The sequence below is a fragment of the Melospiza georgiana genome, chromosome 3, assembly GCF_028018845.1.
Source record: "Melospiza georgiana isolate bMelGeo1 chromosome 3, bMelGeo1.pri, whole genome shotgun sequence".
Lineage (NCBI taxonomy): Eukaryota > Metazoa > Chordata > Aves > Passeriformes > Passerellidae > Melospiza > Melospiza georgiana.
Window position 1 is genome coordinate 32,188,080 of NC_080432.1, and position 17,739 is coordinate 32,205,818.

Below are 17,739 nucleotides of genomic sequence, written 5' to 3' on the forward strand. Positions count from 1 at the left end.
TTTCAGAGGAGTTTGAAGTGGTAGAGATGTCAGAATGGCTTTTCTGGGGACAATGAATTTAAATTTTGCAGTCTTAAAGCTATGCTTTCTGAGCTGAAAGTACATAGGAGCCCTGAAAAACTAATCTCCAGTTGAGTTCAGTGTAAGAACTGTTTCTTGGCTTTCTAAAGGTTTTGTTGCTTCATTTTAGGGTGGTTCACAGCTGACTATTGACTTTCTAAACACATTGTTCCCATATTTCAGGGTAGCTCACAGCCTCTGTTGTCTCATGTTGCCTTAGCAGTTGCAAGCAAACTGACTTCAGCATTATTTAATGCTGCCAGGTAATAATTTTATTTTTATTTTTTTTTTTAGTTGTAGCTGCATAATATTTTTAGGACCATTAGTGTAATTCTTGTTATGTTCTTCTGTTGCAAGTGGCTGGCTTGGTTGGAAGAGTAAACATGAAGAAGAACCTGTCCAGAAACAGAAACCAAAGGTGGAACCTGCTACCCCATTGGCAGTGAGGTAAGTTGCGTTTTTTCATGGTCAGTTACTTTGCATGTCTTATGTTTTTAATTATTTAAATTATCTTGAAAGGTATATAACTGATGAAGACGTGACTTTAAGCAGTAATGGTAGTTTGCAAGTCGTTTGTTTTAAGCTTTGTTTCATTTCAGTTTATCATGTTGGACAAATAATTATTCATCTTCCTCGTTCCAGTGCATGGGTTCATTGTTACTGTACAGTCATTGCATGATGAGGCAATCACTTATCCTACTTTCTGAACTTTGCTTTTTCAGTAGGACTTAGGCAGAGCTATGATATATCTTGGTAAGCAGAATGTTCTGGTTTGAAAGCAAATCAGTGAAAGACTCCAAGTCAGAAATACAATTTATTAGGAAAAGGGAAAAGAAAAACCAAAATACATGCAATACTACAAAAGAAAAAAACACTGGCAGAGTCAGAATACAACTTGACACCCTGTGGGTCAGGGTGTGGTAGCAGTCCAGTTGGATTGGTGGCTGCAGTCCTGGAGTGGCAGATGTGGTTCTGTTGGAACAGTGATCCTCTAGGAAGAGTGTAGTCTTCCTCTGAAGATCCAGTGGAAAGGATGGCTGTTCCTCTGGGAATCCAGTGGAAAGACTGGTTGTTCTGTCCCAAATCCCAGATTATATCCAGGTAGAGATGTTTAGCTCCTCCCACCTGGATGGAGCAACTCACAACGGCCTGTTATCATTCTATGATATCATTCTATGTGGTGGGTCCATTAAACAAAAATGTCTCCTGGAGGGAGTTATCTCTGAGTCATGCGGAAAGGCATTGATGGGCCCATGAACAGGAGATAAGGAAAAAACAATGCCCCTGCTGGTTTCAGCAGTTCTTGTGAATGGGAATAGAATACATCTTAATATTGTAACCTGGGACACAGAGCAAGAACTCTTTTCATGATTTGCTTGTAATTTTATCCATACCTTCTGTTAGCTTAAAAAAGAAGTCTTAATCCTCAGAAGAAAATCTATTTCTGAAGAAAAGGATGTGTCTAATGGCTTTGCTTCATTATTATTTTTTAGGTTTGGACTTCCTGACTCGCGGCGCCATGGTGAAAGGATATGTCTTTCTCCATGTAATACTTTGGCAGCAGTAACAGATGAATTTGGAAGGGTTATTTTGCTGGATGTTACAAGAGGACTTGCAGTTCGCATGTGGAAAGGTGTGGTAGTGATATTAGTGTAGCAAATCATAGTCTTCAAAACACGGAGGCATTTTATGTTCAGACTTAGAATTCTGAGAATTTTAGTACATTGCTTCATTACAAACCAAAGTCAGGTGTAATATAAAGTCCATAAGGGTATTTTTGCAAATCCCTGGAATATAGTTAAAATTTGGTCTGTTTGGTTTGTATTTTCTTTTGGAAGAGCTTTAGCTCTATTCAAGATTCTTTCTGTTGATAAGCTCTAGTACCCTTTCTAATTCTGCTGAGAAGATAAACTTTGAAAAATCAGTAAGAAGACATACAGCTTGTTAGATTCTCATTTCATCATGATGGCTGCACAACAAGGGACTCCTCAATGTCATTCATTGGTTTAATGTCCCGAGCACTGACCTGATGGGTTTTGGGGGTTTTTATATCTTCTTCAGAGGAATTTGTTCCTTGCCAGGGCTTTGCCAAGGGCTATGTTTGGCCACTTTCTGGTGGGTCCTGTGCCAAGTCAATGGACCAGAGTTCTTTATAGGAGTCAGAAGTTGCATGATTTGAAGCAAAGCTTAAGATTACAGCTTGATGCTCTAATCCTGTATTCATTTCTGCACATTTGTGACCTTCTGTCTTCTCTTACAAAGGATACCGTGATGCGGAAGTTGGTTGGATACAGACTGTGGAGGACCTTCAGGAAAGGGAAACTGAGAAGATGGATTCTTCTCCTTTTGGAAATGCACAGGGTCCAAGCAGGGTAGCTCAGTTCCTTGTGATCTATGCTCCAAGAAGAGGCATTCTGGAAGTGTGGAGCACGCAGCAAGGACCTCGGGTTGGAGCCTTCAATGTGGGGAAATACTGCAGGTAAGAATCAGGTAGCAGGTAGGCATGGTGGCTGTGCTGCTGCAATAAAGTGATGCATGGCTATGCCAGGGTAAAAGTGCTAGTGGTGCTGGCAAGCTCTTCCTGTGCTGCCCAGTGTTTCCACTGCATGCAGCTTCTTGTTCTAGAGGTGGGGATATATTGTCATATTTCATCACTCTACAGTCTTTTCTGATAAAGGTGTTTTGCAGTTCTTAAACCTTAGCTTCATAAAACTTAGTGCCTTTTTATTTTGTTTGTGGACGGGGAAGGTCGCTAATTTTGGCCATTTTAAAAAAAAATTTCAGGTTGTTGTATCCTGGTTATAAAATAATGGGTCTAAACAATGTGACCAGTCAGGGATGGCAGCCCCAGACTTATCAGATCTGCCTTGTTGATCCAGTCTCTGGAAGTGTAAAAACTGTCCATGTACCTTTCCATTTATCACTGAGGTAAGAACTTTTTATGCTCTATATCAGTAAATTAACTTCATTCTTGCTTTTGGAAACAGTTGGATGCAGCAATTCTAGTGTTCCTTTTCAAGCTGAATAGTACTCTGTAATAATATCATTGGTTTGTATGGATTAACATGATTTTATCTATTGGGATGTTACCTTAAAGTAGCATAAATAATTTCAAAAATACAGTTTTATTGAATTATTACTTTTCATTCTCTTCACTCATACAATTAAAAATTCTTTTCCTTCAGTGATAAAAAGAGTGAACGAGCAAAAGATATGCATCTAGTGAAGAAGTTAAATGCTTTACTCAAAGCTAAAACCTCAGATCCAGGTAGGTTCTCTTGTATAATTTCTTAAGATTGTGTTATCAAAGAGTTCTTGGATTTTCTGTAAGTATGCAACCACAAGTACAATTGTGGTGCATTCTGACAGCTCTATGTGCTATGAGCTATGATCTTTAAGTAGCTTGAGATATCTGTTATTATTTTGTTTCATTTTCCTCAAGCTTATTTGGCAGCTTCTGCAACAGTGTCATCATCTTTGTCATGAGCCCATATGCACCTTAACTGTTATGCAGGTTTACTTGCTCTTCAGAAGGCATTTAATAAATATGAATTTAAATTGTGATTGTCTTTATTTGCAGATGTAATTGAAGCTGAAGCAAAGGAGTTAATACTTGATATCAAATATCCTGCTACAAAAAAACAGGTGAACATTTAGAGTATACTTTAATAGTAGAAAAATAGTACTGCATTGTCAGAGTGCTAAATATTTCAAAATAAGTTGGGTTTGTTTTTGTTTTTTTCCTAGAATTACTTGAAACAAATAATTGAGCTGTTTAGGGTTTCTGTGTGTTTTTTCTTGGTAGTTTTTTTACGACATATTGACTAGAATTAACTTTGACTTGTGACTTCCCCAAGGCATTGTCTGTGAATAATAAAAAGAGAGAAGACCTTTCGGTAGGAATGAATTATGCCACAAGTGTATGTGAAAGTGAAATACAGATGAAAAATTGTCAAAGTTGTGCTGTTGTTGGCTTAACTTGCATATTTTAACAGTGAGATTAAGTGACTGTTTAATTCTCTTGAAAATCTGCTTAACAGGCTTTGGAAAGTATATTGACAAGCGAACGCATGCCACTTTCATCTCTCACAAACATCACTCAGACATTAATGGATAACTTAAAAAAACAGGGTAGGTGGATATTTATTTTGCTAATATAGAGAGGTATTTGCACTTTGTCTGCAGTGCTGTAAGACTATTACTATTGTATGTAGAAATGTTCTGTTCCACAGGGAGACCAGGTTTGGTCTGCCTAGTTTCAGTGCTAGGATGTTGCTTTTCTATGTCTTTATTTAATGCAGACTACAAATAGCTTGCTGGTAAGTATGTTTGGCTAAGCTTGCTGGGTGCCGAGTAACTTGTGATGATATTTTTTTAAAAAACCAACAAAACAAACTCAAAAAACCTGATCTGAGTGCTTGTGTCCTGTAAAAGCATCCTGTAGAAAGAAGGTTCATAGGCTTTTGCCTCTAAATGTTTTAATTTATTCTCTCTCAAAAGAAGGAAGTGAAAATGTGACATGATCTGTGAATTTTAATGTACTTGAAGCACAAAATCTTTACCATTGAGAATCTGAGCTGTGACCACATCTAGTATCTTTTTTTGGTGAACTTTGCTGAAATTAGTAAAATACTTCATGTTTTGGTAGAGATTTCAGAGCTTATGTCAGGAAGTGCCATTGCCGATTCAAAATCTTGTTGCTGAAAATCAAGGAAATCTCTCCTTCATTTCTATCAGTGGTAGTTTCTTTTTATGGTTTTCTTGAAGTACATAGAGGAAATTGAGACATTCACACATGCAGTTCTCTACCTAAATTCTTTGCCTCATTCTAAATCAATAGTATTATCCATTTCTTTTAGAACTCCTATAACATGCAAAGGAAAACAGAAACATGGCTTTTAATTCTGAAGAGAGGCTGACAGAGTAGTATATTTCATAAGTATATTTCCTATATTTCTGTGTGTTTGTGCATTTTTCATCATTAATCTCTTGTCAAGCATAACATTATTTCCCCACAGTCACAATATACAGCAAACTCAACTGATGTTCCAGCCTTCTAATTTCACAAGAGTAGTGTTTTATTTCTCCACTTCTGTCTAGTAGGTAAAAGATAATTTGAAGCAAATCCTGGGCTCTGTGAATGCTGTGGTTGTGAATTCAAGGTCAAGTGATTCTGTGGCAAACTGTGTTTTTCTCTTTTTTTGATAGGATTTTAATAGCAATGTATCAAAAGTATTTAAGGGTTTGTAAATGAAAATCATGTTTAGAAGCAGCTTCAGATGAAAATTATATGTTCAGCGGAATATTTTGTATAGAAAGGTTGTTTTACAATCTCTCAGGAAGGCTTTCTTTCAAGATTAATAAACTGAAATAAAAAGGGTTTTTTGGACATGTTGGTGTTAGTTTTCTATGTTGCTTTCTTTAATGGTTATGGGAATTTGAATGTCAATAGATACATGAAATTTCTGAGACTAAGATGGCAAAAATACAGAATGCACTGTCTTGCTGAGGTGAAATTTAACTCATGTCATTAGTTATCAAGCCTTCTTCAGATGAGAGGAATATGCCTAAAGTGTCAGAATGAATAAATATTATAGTTTGTTATTCTTGATGAAAGAAAACCGGAACTGTATTTCAGTTTTTGACAGTCTGTGATTTGGCCTTAAACCAGGAGAAGACAATAGATTTGTCTTTGTTCAGGTTCACATTGTCAACCTCCAGTTTTAAAACAAGCTTCATAGCTTTCTTTAATACCTCTTGTGAAAATAATTCTTATTTTATGCTGCTCTGAATTGAATGTAACGATTGCAAACAGCAGTGCATCAAAAAATTACAGTGAGCTTCAGAAATCCTGCAGTTCTGTGTGTGTGTTTCACTATTCCTGGCTATATGTGCAAGTTCCAGTGCAGTTTTATTTCTCCTCAGAGCTGGAGTGTGTGGATGAAGGACTGCTGCAGTTCTGTGCAAACAAGTTAAAGCTGTTACATCTTTATGAACTGGTTAGCAAACTAAATTCCCAGAGCATGCATAAAGAGACTTCACCTTCAGATAATGTGAGTAAATTGAAAATTCAGTTGTCTTTTAAATTCAAGGGATGATTTAAGCATAAGAATACGTTTTCAAAGCCTCAGATAAAGTAAGTAGGTAAGCAAGTAACCCTTTTTTGTGCTGCAGCTTTTAATGGGGTCATTACTTATAATACTTTCCCTTCAGCCTCATACAAGTGTCTGATAATTCATCTACCTAATATTCTTTAGGAGACACAAAGTTGAGATACAAGTGAAAATAGAACCACAGTCTCCTGTTTTCAGTTCTTTATTCAAAGTATGTAGTGTGTTCTTCACTTTGGTTTTGGAGGGATATTTTGGGACCTGTACAAGTTAAAAATTTTGATGCTTGCATAATTGGGCTTGCTTTTGCTTTAATTTGTAAAGCCGCTTATGTATTTACAAAACCATACTGGTGTTTTACAGGCTTGTTTACTTGATGGACGATTGTTATGCTGTGGGCAGAAACTAAAAATGGGAAATGCATCCGTTCTGGTCCTTAAAAAGGAAGCTAGACAAGCTCTTCATTTGAGCAATGTGAATAACTGATTTGGAGGTTATTTTGGCCCTTCTCAAAGATGTTTTTAATGTTAGAAATGGAATATTTTGACTCTTCTGACTTTTTTTCATTTTTACTATGTTTTGAAAACCATCTGCTTGTATAAGTCTTTTATGCAATTTTGGTTTTTTTGCTTTTAAGGACTTGGCTAAACTGCTTCGCCTTGAAGAAAAAGATTTTCATAGGCTTGAAACTTTACTGGAGAACTACAAGAAAGAAAATACTCAAAGTACCACTCAGTTGACTGATGAGAAGGATGAGAAGGATGACCTGTTGTCTGTGAAGATATTCTTAGAATATCTAGAATATGAAAAGGATGTGATTACTATAAAAGATATGGAAGATGGAGAATATGTGGCTTTAGGTAAGAGCTATTGAGCTCTGTTACATTACTCAGACTGATTTTAATATGAGATGGTATCAATATTTTAGCCCTAATTTGAGGCCTTAGCAACCTGTCTTACCTTGAAGTGGTATGTAACCACTCCTTTTAGGCTCTTACCTTTAGCTGCAGGACAAGTCATTTGCATGAATGGCTATTAATACAAGTTAACTGCATCTGTGGATACTATTACCCTGAAGCCATGTAACCACTGTTCATTCAATAATTTACACTACTGAATTGGGCAGTGGTAACTGGATACTTCACAGAGCAGCTGTACCCTGCTGCTTCTTTCATGTTCACAGCACTCTAAGAACTGAGTTAATGGCAGGACTGACTTTAGCCTCAGAGATGAGGGAGCTGACTCGAGGCAGCATAAGGCCATTAGATGAGGCAACAAGGAGCCCTAATTTGTGGAGTTGAGATTTTCAATAAGGTCCCTCTAAAATGTCCAATGATTTCATTTAGTCCATGGCTGTGGGCTCCCTCTGTCATAGTAGTCTTCTAGGGAAGCAGAAGTGGTGTGTGGTGTTGGATTGTTGCATGCTGAAACCCGTTCTGCTTCCATCACTGCTGTGCTTGTCATCTTATAGCATCACTGCACTTTGGCAGATTCATCAAAATTAAATTGTCATTAATCTTGGTAATTTTTATTGTAAAACCATTGATACAGCATATACCATCCGTAGTAGTGATGCCATACAATATTAGATAGCAATTAACATACAATTTAAGTCATTGTGTGTTCTCATCCAGAATCAAATCCCCTTGAGGTACACATCAGACTTCCCCAAGTGCATCCAGGTCCTTTAGCAAAAGCAGTTCCACAAATGGGTTTGCTTTTGCCTGAGACAGGAGCAACATAAACTCTGTTCTCCAGTTTATTTTTATCCCTTTCTATTGTACAGTTGAGTTTTGATTGGCAGGGCTAGTTTGATTGGCAGATCCCATAGTGCTGACCAACCAAGTGACCGTAGCTACCTCTGTGTCCCAATGTTAGAATGTCTTAGCACCCTCTGCATTCCATACAGCCTTTAAAAGCCCATTGCATCTTTCAGTCTTTCCAAAGGCTGGCTTCGCTCTGTTCTGTGCAGTCTGGATCAGTCCACTTGTGTAAGAGATGTGTAATGCATTCCTTAAAAGGATTCCTTCCTTTTACATCCGGGAGGAGTTATCTCTAGAGGCTGAGGATTTGTGCCCCTTTTCCAGTTCTGTTGTCAATGCCCTCTTCTCTAGAAAAGGATCCCAGCTCTTTGGCTTCCTTACCCTCTCATTTCAGGCTACTGGCCCTGTTATTCCAACATAAGAACAGCTGAATGACAGCCTACTCACCTGGATTTTGGCTGAAATCTGCAAGGATATCTTGCAGCTCCCTCAGGGATAGAGATTTTTTGATTACTGCCTTATTTAGAAATTCTTCCTCTTCTTTCTACCTGAGTAGTGAACATCTCATTCTATTGCTCTCATGCTGGCCCTACTTTGGAGTAGCCTGCCTCATCCACCTCCTTCTCCTGTTCCTCCTACTGAGTGAGCTCACTTTCACTTCCAGTATTTCTTCTTGTGTCAGTTATTGCAGTGTCAGGTTGTTTCTGTTTCTGATTTGTACTGCTCAGCCACAGTACAAATCACTTTGCCATCAGATCCAGAGGCCTTCTCTTCTCTCTGACTATACCGAGCAGTGTTGAGCAGAAGGGTTGTAATTGGGCTGGAGAAGGGGGAGGTGGAGGAAGGCATTTCCCTCTGGATGGGCCCTTGGAGGAGCAAAGGTGTAATTGCGAATCGTTCCCACTGCACGGCGCCCGAGGGCCAGGGCCGGTGCCCGAAGGCAGCTCAGTGTCACGACAGAGATCTTATCGTGCCATGAGCCAACAGTACCTGATAACCCAAACCAAACCCCCAGGGGTGATGGAGCACAACAGAATATTTACAGCAGTTTACACTTCACACTGCTCTGGCAGCAAATCTGTCAGTATTGTGACCACTGACTATTAAAGTAATGTAATCAATGCTTATGACAAGTTTGTTTTGACATGCTCTGGTCAGATCTCTCTTTATCTCAACCCTCTGTGTCCCTTGTTGGGCATCAGAAAAGATTGCTGTGGTTTAAACTGGCAGGCAGGTGAGCACCAGGTGATCCCAAATATAACCTGTTTTTTGTCTTGCACTCACTGGGACCTGATCAATAGACTGCCTTTTGTCTAAGTGTAAGGAGAGGGATTGTGTTTTTAGATAATGTTCATAATGTGAACTAATTCTTGCTTCAGGCAGCTTTTTCTTCTGGAAGTGTTTGTGTGGGGAGAGTTCCACAGAGGAAACATGCCATGCACTGGAATCAGCAGGTTTTAGCCCACAAACCTTGTTGGTAAGGTGTTTATTACATGCTTTAAAACTTTGATTTAGTATTTTGAAAACAAAACATTGAAAGGAAAATTTCTGCATGCTGAATTTTGGATTACTGCTATATTTAGGCTGTGTTTAAATAACCCCATATTCAGTTCTGTTGTTGCTCATATTTACATTTCCCAGTTAAACGATATCAAAGAAAAAAAATATTCTAGTAGAAAATGTGGGTGTTCTAGTAGGAATGTCTAAAATATTCATTAAGGACTACAAGTGTTCATAATTTTCAACTATAATATGAACTTGTAATGTTTGCCAAGTTGAGCTTTCAAAAGGGAGTATTTTCAAGAATATCTTACTAATTAAATGTACTGATTGTATTATTTAATTTCAAGATCTGTCACAGAGTGCATTGTGCTGTATATTTTTAACTTGTAATGTTAATATAATGGTTCCTGAATATAACATTTTTACTTTGTGGCATAAAACTTGTTTGAGAAACTGTTTACATTAGGTGTGTTGCAATATTAGAGTTTCATTTTACTGCTTCAGTTCCATATTCTCTTTTTTTACAGTCACTCCTTCTCAATTTATGGCTTTCCAAGGAAAAAGATATTCTAGACAAACCAGATTCTGTCAGTTGCCTTCACACTATGCTGTCACTTCTGAGCAAAATGAAAGGTGAGATGTGTGTTTAAAATACTCAAAGGCAACTTGTTGTTATTATTAGAATTTTGCTAATCTAGCTAGAGTCTATTATCACTCCCCCCCACACACACACAAATTATGCAGCAAAACTTAATGCTGCATGTTCATGGACTAACCAATCATGCCATGTTTTCACTCTCACTCTACACTAAGTTGGCACAACTCCTATTTGGCACCAGAATGTGGCTGTCCAGCTCGCTTTCCTAACATTTTTTGAATGTTTAGTCCCATCTCTTAAATTTGTGCTGACTGGCTCTCAGACATCCTTTGCTTTACTGTTACTTTAGCAGCATTTGTAACTTGAGTACTCTGTAAAGTCAGTTTGCCATAATTTGGAGTAGGTTGTACGTATGTTGTACATATGAATAAATGCTGATTCTCCTACCTCACATAGAGCTGCTATGGATAAATCTGTGCCAGGTGCCCTTATTGTCTTCTTCTCCATAGAGCAGCGTTATCAGCCTGAAGCAGGAAGCATGAACAAGCCACTGCTGCTGTCTGAGTAAATCAATGCTGCTGAACACAAGGCAGCCTGCAGGGAGACAGCTTGAGTGCATTGAGTATGTGTGGCATCTTGAAATCACAAATGAATTTGTCTGCATTGTGAAGTGTAACATCCATTAGATCTTTCAAGCATGCAGCAGGTTTGCTACCTAGTGATTCAGATCTATTGTCTGTTTGCTACAAATGAATTTTGAGAATGAATAATTCACCTTCTATTTTAAACTTGAGTTGCAATCCAAGAACCCGTGTGCTAAACATCTGGAAAATGATCACGGAGAGTAATCAGAGATTGCTCTTCGTGGACAAGCTGTGCTCACAAGCGCTGGTTCCGGGGTTGGTCCCCCCTGCTCGGTGACCCAGCTGAGTTTGCCGCTCTCCCTTTGCCTGCAGTCGCCATAGACGAGTCGTGGGACACGCAGTCGGTGTCCCCCTGGTGGCAGCAGATGCGCTCGGCCTGCGTGCAATCCGAGAGCAGCGCGGCTGCCCTGCTCTCCGCCCACGTGGGACACGCTGTGACCGCGCAGGTCATCGACAGCGTCACTGAGAGAAAGGTAACTCATCTCACACCTCTCCTTCTCTTCTGGTTCTGTATGGCTTCCCTGCAGCTGTCCTGGTAACAGTAACATCCTCAGCATCTGCCTTCCTTCCAACCTGGACACAGCCCTGATGCCCTGCAAGCCTGAAAATTTCCATCATATTTGAAGAACATTATGCTGAGATGAATTAATGATATGTCAGGATAATTTAGTGAACTTATTTAAATACAGAAACTGTACATTGAGTTTGTCTCGCAATAGCAAATGATGTTGATGAACTTAAAGCCTGCACACTTTTCACATAAATGTGAGAAGTCCGCTGAACTTTGGATGGTCAACCTGTTTTAACATAGCTGATTTTTTTAAGTAACCGTTGAATTTCTGTGGTACCTGTGTTACTGTCCCTTAACATGATGGATGCTTGGTTTTCTTGGCACTAAATACCTTTACCAAGTTGAGATTAAGGCTGTAAAACTGCATACAGCATTTCAATTCAACATGGAAAACATTATTCCATTTCCAAATAGCACCAGCAGATGTGTCTGAATTAGAGTAGGTGGGATGTAGATGGTGTTCAGTCTTGTAAATAGAGCCAAGCATGGTTTGGCTTGGAAGGCACTTTAAAGATGATCTGATGTCAGTCCCTGCTGCCCTGAGCAGATACACCTCCCACTAGGCCAGGTTGCTCAAGAGCATCATTATCCTGGCCTTGAACATTCTAGGGAAAGGACATCCACAGCTTCCCTGGGCAACCTGTGCCTACCACCCTCACAGTAAAGAATTTCTTCCTAATAGCCAATCGAAACCTCCTTATTTGTCTTTAAAGCTATTCCCTCTTGTCCTGTCACTACCTGCCCTTGTAAAAGCCCCTTTCCTGTAGACCCCTTTTAGGTAGGGAAAGGCTGCAGTAAGGGCACCCTGGAGCCTTTTCTCTTCCTGGCTGAGCAATCCCAACTCTCTCAGCCTGTCTTCATAGGAGAGATGCCCCAGCCCCCTAATTGTGTCTGCCTTACAAATTTTAACTAGAGAACAGGAAGTGATTCAGTATTTTTGCACATTCACCTCAACTACTGCAATTCTGTTTATCAAAATGGTCAGTGTTGCGAAATAGAGATGTTGATATGTTATAATATATTATCCTTTACCTATATACCTTTGTCCCTTTTTCTTGTGTTCTGCTTTAAAAGGAAAAGGTGACAGATTTATTTCCTTCAGGATTTCCTTTCCACAAATCCATGTATCTTACCCGCCCCTTTTCCCCTACCAATCTGGAAAGATTCTTGGGTTTCCTGGCAAAGCATTTGCTGATGGATATGGGAATTAACAAAATAGTGCACAGAACTGCCATGTGGTGTGATCCAGTATTTCTGAGTATATGATCTATATTTTTTAATATGATAGGAAATGGAAATGTAGATGGATTAATCATATATTTGGGGAAGATGTGTATTGTGGAGGATTTAAAATTAAATATTTTAAGGTATTCTAACCCACTTTTCAGCTGAATATGAACTTAAAAATGGGACTGTAAGATAATCCTTCAGTTCCTTTTATTTCCTTTAGGCTTTTATTGAAGGATATGTGTAACTTGTGAGCAGTGTGGGATGTTAATTGATCTTTGCAAAATAGTTAATGCATACTTTGAAGTAAATTATTCTTTAAAATGCCTTAGCTCTTGGGATATAGTTTTGAATTTTAATGCTATACATTTTTTATGAACAAAATTGTGGTGCTTTAAAATGAACAGACCTAAAGCAATTCATATCTTTTGTTAGTTTTCCCAAATAATTGTAGGTTCAGACACAGAATCCTGGGAAGCACTCTCCCTTGATACTGAATATTGGAAACTTCTGCTGAAACAGTTAGAGGATTGCCTGATACTTCAAACACTACTGCACAGCAAAGTGACCAAAAGGACAAAAAGAGTTTCATCACTCCAGACTGAGCCTTTGGGCAGACTCTCTGTTAAGAAACTGCTTGAGGCTGGAAAAGGTACATTAGTTTTTCTTGGAGAGATTGTTGATTTTCTTTCTAATATACTTTTCAGCCATCCTTACCTATTTAATTATGTTCTCTGCACAGGAAATTGTTTTGCTGGATACCATTCTTAATTTAAAAAGCAATGCAAAACATGTAGAACAGTGCATTAAAATTGTTAAAAGCTATTACTGTAAAGACTGCATTGTAACTTTCTGATCAGTAGGTTAGCAAATTTTTAATTGTTAGAGTTACCTGTGTGTAATTAAAGGTAGTTAAAAACCCTATATTGTCTCTTGTCCTTAGATTGTGAACCATAAATAATCTGCAATACATTGACTCTACCTCTTACTTTTCTTTTCAACATCCTAGGAGGGATTGCTGACACTGTAGCAAAATGGGTTTTTAGGCAAGGCTTCAGTCCGATTATACTGAATGTGGCCCAGTACAAAAGCACCACAGATAGTACTGAAGAATCTGTAGAAATGCATAATAATCTCTTTCTTGAGGAACCAGAAGCAGCTACAGGCTTGGAAAGAATCCTAGGTAAGAAAATAATGTGAATTTTTTAAATTATGAAAGTCTGCAGAGACTATTGTTGTGAAGTAGCAGAAATTTCAGTGGGAAGGGGTCTGTGTTCTAACTTCAGATATTGTTTTTCTAGAGCTGCTGCAAGTAGCATATCAGCAATTTCCATGTAGTCTTGAAGTGGATGTACTCCATGCACATTGCTCTTGGGAATGTATCGTGCAGTGGAATAAGGACCCAGAGGTAAGAAAGTGTCTTTTGCAGGGAATAATGGTTAGGACCAACTCGATAGAAGGAGCTTCACGTTTCTGGTAGCTCAGCAAAACATCAATTAATAAGATTGACTTTGAAAGCAGTTATTAGGTGCAATTTTTCTGTGGCAAGTGGAAATTGAATTGAGAAAATTAGAGTATGTCCTGAGGCTGAATGGCATGTCACAGTACATTTCTAGGCTATCAGATTCTCAATACTGGGAGTCTGGGAACTGGGTTCAGTTTGAAAAAGGCTTTTGCCTGTTTGTACTGCAGATACAAAACAGTATCCAAAAGAGGCATCTTTTCCTCTGTTCTAAATCTGCTTAAACAAGTCACAGAATACTAAATATTTTAGACTAGAACCCATTCTGTTGTGGGAAGAAGGAGGGATTTCTTGCATGTTCTCAGATTCCCTGGCTACTGCTGGCAGTTGTCATAAGAAAGAAAATAAAAAATTTCCTTTTTTCCTCTCTGTCCTATAGTTTCTGTAAGGGAAAATGTTGTGCCAAGTTCAGATGATGTTAAAAGTTAAATTAGAACTCTTTAGAGCTGTGCCACATCACTTGATGTAGAGTAGAAGGTTTGTCAGAGACTTGTTAAAAACTTACTCCATCATAGCAAAATTGAGTAAAAATTACTCTTTCTATCAGAAATGGATTTTGTATTTGAAAAATTATTGTAGCCAGTGGAGGTGCCTTTCAGCAAAGAGTATGTTAGCAGTGCTTACACTAAAAAAACCCTGAAATTACAGTTGGCTTCATGATGAAAATAACAAACAAACTTTGCCATGCACACGTGTTTGTCAGATACTGGTAGAGGAGATTGCAACAGCGGAATAACTTACTAGTTTTATAGCTGTCACAGTAAAAGCTTTAAGATAATCTACCTGGGCCCTTTAAGAATTAGTAATTTACATTTAAAGCAAGTTTTGAATAATGTATTAACTTGTACTGTCATTTATTTTTTTCCATAAGGAAGCATGTTTTCTCAATAGGTCTATAGATCATCTAAGATGCATCATTAATGCTCACATTCAGCATGGTAAGTACAATGCTCTTAGTAAAAATTATCTTTGATGAAATTGTAAAATAGATTGGATGTTTGACTAAAGTAAATTAATGCTGTTCCTAATATTGATGGCCATTTTGTCTTAAAACCACCAAACCACCCCAAAACTTTCTGCTGACATCCACACTTCTCTCTTCCATGGTGAAATTGAGTTTCCATCACAATTGTGAAAATAAGTTAATTAGATAAAGTTGATGTGTTCAACTAAAAGCATTTTAAAATAAAATTGCTCTGAAATGAATTTTTGCTTGTATTTAAATAGTGGAACATCAGTTGCAGTTATTTACTTTTCATGCAGTTCTTGATACCCTGTTTCAATGAAGGTGATGACCATTTTCTTTTTGTAGGCTATTTATGTATGCAAATAAGATGCCCTTTCGATGTGTACTTAAAATGTTTAACCCAGTCTGCATAATAAAATATTTTAAACAAGTTAATTAATTGCACTTATGACTGTATTTGATCACCAGTGTAGTCTCCTCCTGAGAAATCTAAACTTCAAGTATAAAGCAGTGAGGATAATTCACAATTCCTTCTTGTTTTGTTCACCATCTTATAAGATCCCTTTTCTATTTACCTGGAGTTTACAAGTCTGTGATTGTTCTAGGTATTGCTCTGATGATGTGGAATACATTCATAGTAAAAAGACTTTCCTCTGCCACATATCTGATGGACAAGGTGAGTGCAGTGTCTTGAGACTGTTTTTGTTACTAACTGAAAAGTAAACCCAGTATGTATAAACAATTTCATTTTGGTGTTTTGTTTTAAAAACTATTTGGAATATCTTTGATTTAACTATACAAATCACCACTGTTTATTTCGCTTATTATATAGCTAACTTTTGGAAGTGATGATGAAATGCATATTTTAAAATATCAAATCTGTTGGAAGATTAACTAGAGGCAGCTGATCAGCCCTGGGTGATGTGTTCTGAAGACTGAAGTGCAGTTTTTTAGCTTGTATTTACTAAATAAGAAATATTTGTGAAACACTTTGAAATTATCTATGTGTGCATATGTAACATTTTGTTAGAAAACAATAAATATATTAAAGTGCCTGTTACCAAGGATCTACCACAAGTCCAGATTTCATATACATGAGCTCTTCTGCAAAATACAGAAGATTTTGTGGATGTTGTTGAGCACTTTTAACTATTGCTACTATTGTAAATTAGCTTTTGTTCTAGTGTGTAGCCCCTCTGCTTTGAATTTAAGTGGTCTTTTGTCCCTGCTAAGCTTCAGGTTTTTTCATGCTTTATAACTATGCAGTGGGGCTGTTTACTGGAAGACAGGTTAGGAAGAGTGCTCCTAGTAAGTGGATAGTGACTTAAAAAATAAAACTCCAACACAAAACCTGCAACAATTTGCTCTCCTGTCTTTTCTTCCTTCTCCTTTGCTCCTCTCCTTTGCTGTCTTTGCTTTTTGTTTAGCTAAGAACTGGAGAATATCCTCTTCCCCATTCCTTCTAGCAAATAGGCTCAGTTGTGTACAGTTGTAGGAGGTGTTGCTTCTGCAAAAACCCTTTTCCAGTTTTCCTGCATGCATTTAGGCAAATCCTTCACCGTAACTCTTCTACTTGAGTTAGCCCCTGCAGGAGAGGAGAGAAAGGTTTTTATTAACTGACTGGTTTCTTCCTAATATCATGCTTGGTGTTACAGCTTTAGTTCTGCATTCTAGAAATCACTGGGAGCGTCTCAGCTGTGCCTGAGATTTGAATGAGGACCTTATTTCTAATCCTCGGTTTTAAGAAGGATGAACTGAATATGGGCATCAAAGATGTTCATTCCTTTACAATTTGTATCAAGTCTTTTGTTGAAAACAAGATCTGCAATGAGCTGCATCATGTAGCTGTAATAAAAGGTTAAAATGTGGGTAACAGATATCATAATGAAAAATTAGTTGTGACACAATTTCCCTTTTTTTCTTTTTTTGGAAAAACAGGTTGGAAAAGCTCCAAAGGACCGATTATGCAGACGGGCAAGTAATACTACACTTCTCTGAGTGGGAAGAATTAATTAGAAATGCCTTAAATTTAATACTAGTTTGTGATTTATTCTTGTGAAAGTTAAAAAAAAAATTGAAAATGTAGCCCTAGAGAAAATGTTACAAATTTTAAGTGGTATAAATTAATTTTTATCTGAAAAAGCAGATTAGAACTGTAGAGGATAGGCCTGAGACTATAAGATGACAAATTAGTGTTACTTTTCATGCATAAAATCATTAGCTAACATTTCTTTGGAAGACAACTGATATGATCAGAAAATTAAATTTATTAGGTGGCATTACTTGATTCAGTCTTCATTTGAGATACAGTGTTGTAAATGGCTACATTTACTTTATTCCAAATTCTCCTGTTAGTTCTTTGTTGTACTTCAGTAAGTATTTGTTTACATTTAAATGTAACAGGTTATGAAACGGAGCTGAACCATGTATTTTATGTCAACAGCTGTCTTCTCAGACATAAAGAGCTAATGAAAGCCTGTTTTAATTCCAGCTGATACAATTTAAATCTTACTATTTGTTACCAGGATGTAGGGATGAGTGACACAGCAATGACAGCTTTTCTTGGCTGCTGTTCAGAACTTCTGCAAACTTTGCTAGAGGTAAATTTTTATTTTTCCCATTGAAAGTAAGGAATGGATGGGTTAAAATCTATTTTTGAAGACCGTGGTTATACTAATTTCTGTCCTGTTCAGTTCAGACAAATGTTAATGATATTCTAAACAACATGAAGGTTTTTTTTAAATTTCACTGCAGAGCAGGCCAGTGTAGGAGGT

At 37.7% G+C, this 17,739-nt stretch overlaps 1 protein-coding gene across 3 annotated transcripts in view; it reads left to right on the forward strand.

Moving 5' to 3' along the window:
* RAB3GAP2 (RAB3 GTPase activating non-catalytic protein subunit 2) overlaps nt 1–17,739 on the forward strand; it is a 46,317-nt gene that overhangs the window by 23,890 nt on the left and 4,688 nt on the right. For all 3 annotated transcript variants that reach the window (XM_058019515.1, XM_058019517.1, XM_058019516.1), the window contains exons 11-30: nt 244–323; nt 418–507; nt 1,554–1,693; nt 2,323–2,539; nt 2,845–2,988; nt 3,246–3,328; nt 3,641–3,705; nt 4,101–4,191; nt 5,986–6,113; nt 6,808–7,030; nt 9,313–9,410; nt 9,964–10,069; nt 10,991–11,151; nt 12,912–13,128; nt 13,486–13,659; nt 13,778–13,884; nt 14,870–14,936; nt 15,571–15,641; nt 16,904–16,939; nt 17,491–17,565. In XM_058019515.1, the coding sequence (XP_057875498.1) occupies nt 244–323; nt 418–507; nt 1,554–1,693; nt 2,323–2,539; nt 2,845–2,988; nt 3,246–3,328; nt 3,641–3,705; nt 4,101–4,191; nt 5,986–6,113; nt 6,808–7,030; nt 9,313–9,410; nt 9,964–10,069; nt 10,991–11,151; nt 12,912–13,128; nt 13,486–13,659; nt 13,778–13,884; nt 14,870–14,936; nt 15,571–15,641; nt 16,904–16,939; nt 17,491–17,565 (2,373 nt within the window). The remainder of the gene's footprint in view (nt 1–243; nt 324–417; nt 508–1,553; nt 1,694–2,322; nt 2,540–2,844; nt 2,989–3,245; nt 3,329–3,640; nt 3,706–4,100; nt 4,192–5,985; nt 6,114–6,807; nt 7,031–9,312; nt 9,411–9,963; nt 10,070–10,990; nt 11,152–12,911; nt 13,129–13,485; nt 13,660–13,777; nt 13,885–14,869; nt 14,937–15,570; nt 15,642–16,903; nt 16,940–17,490; nt 17,566–17,739) is intronic.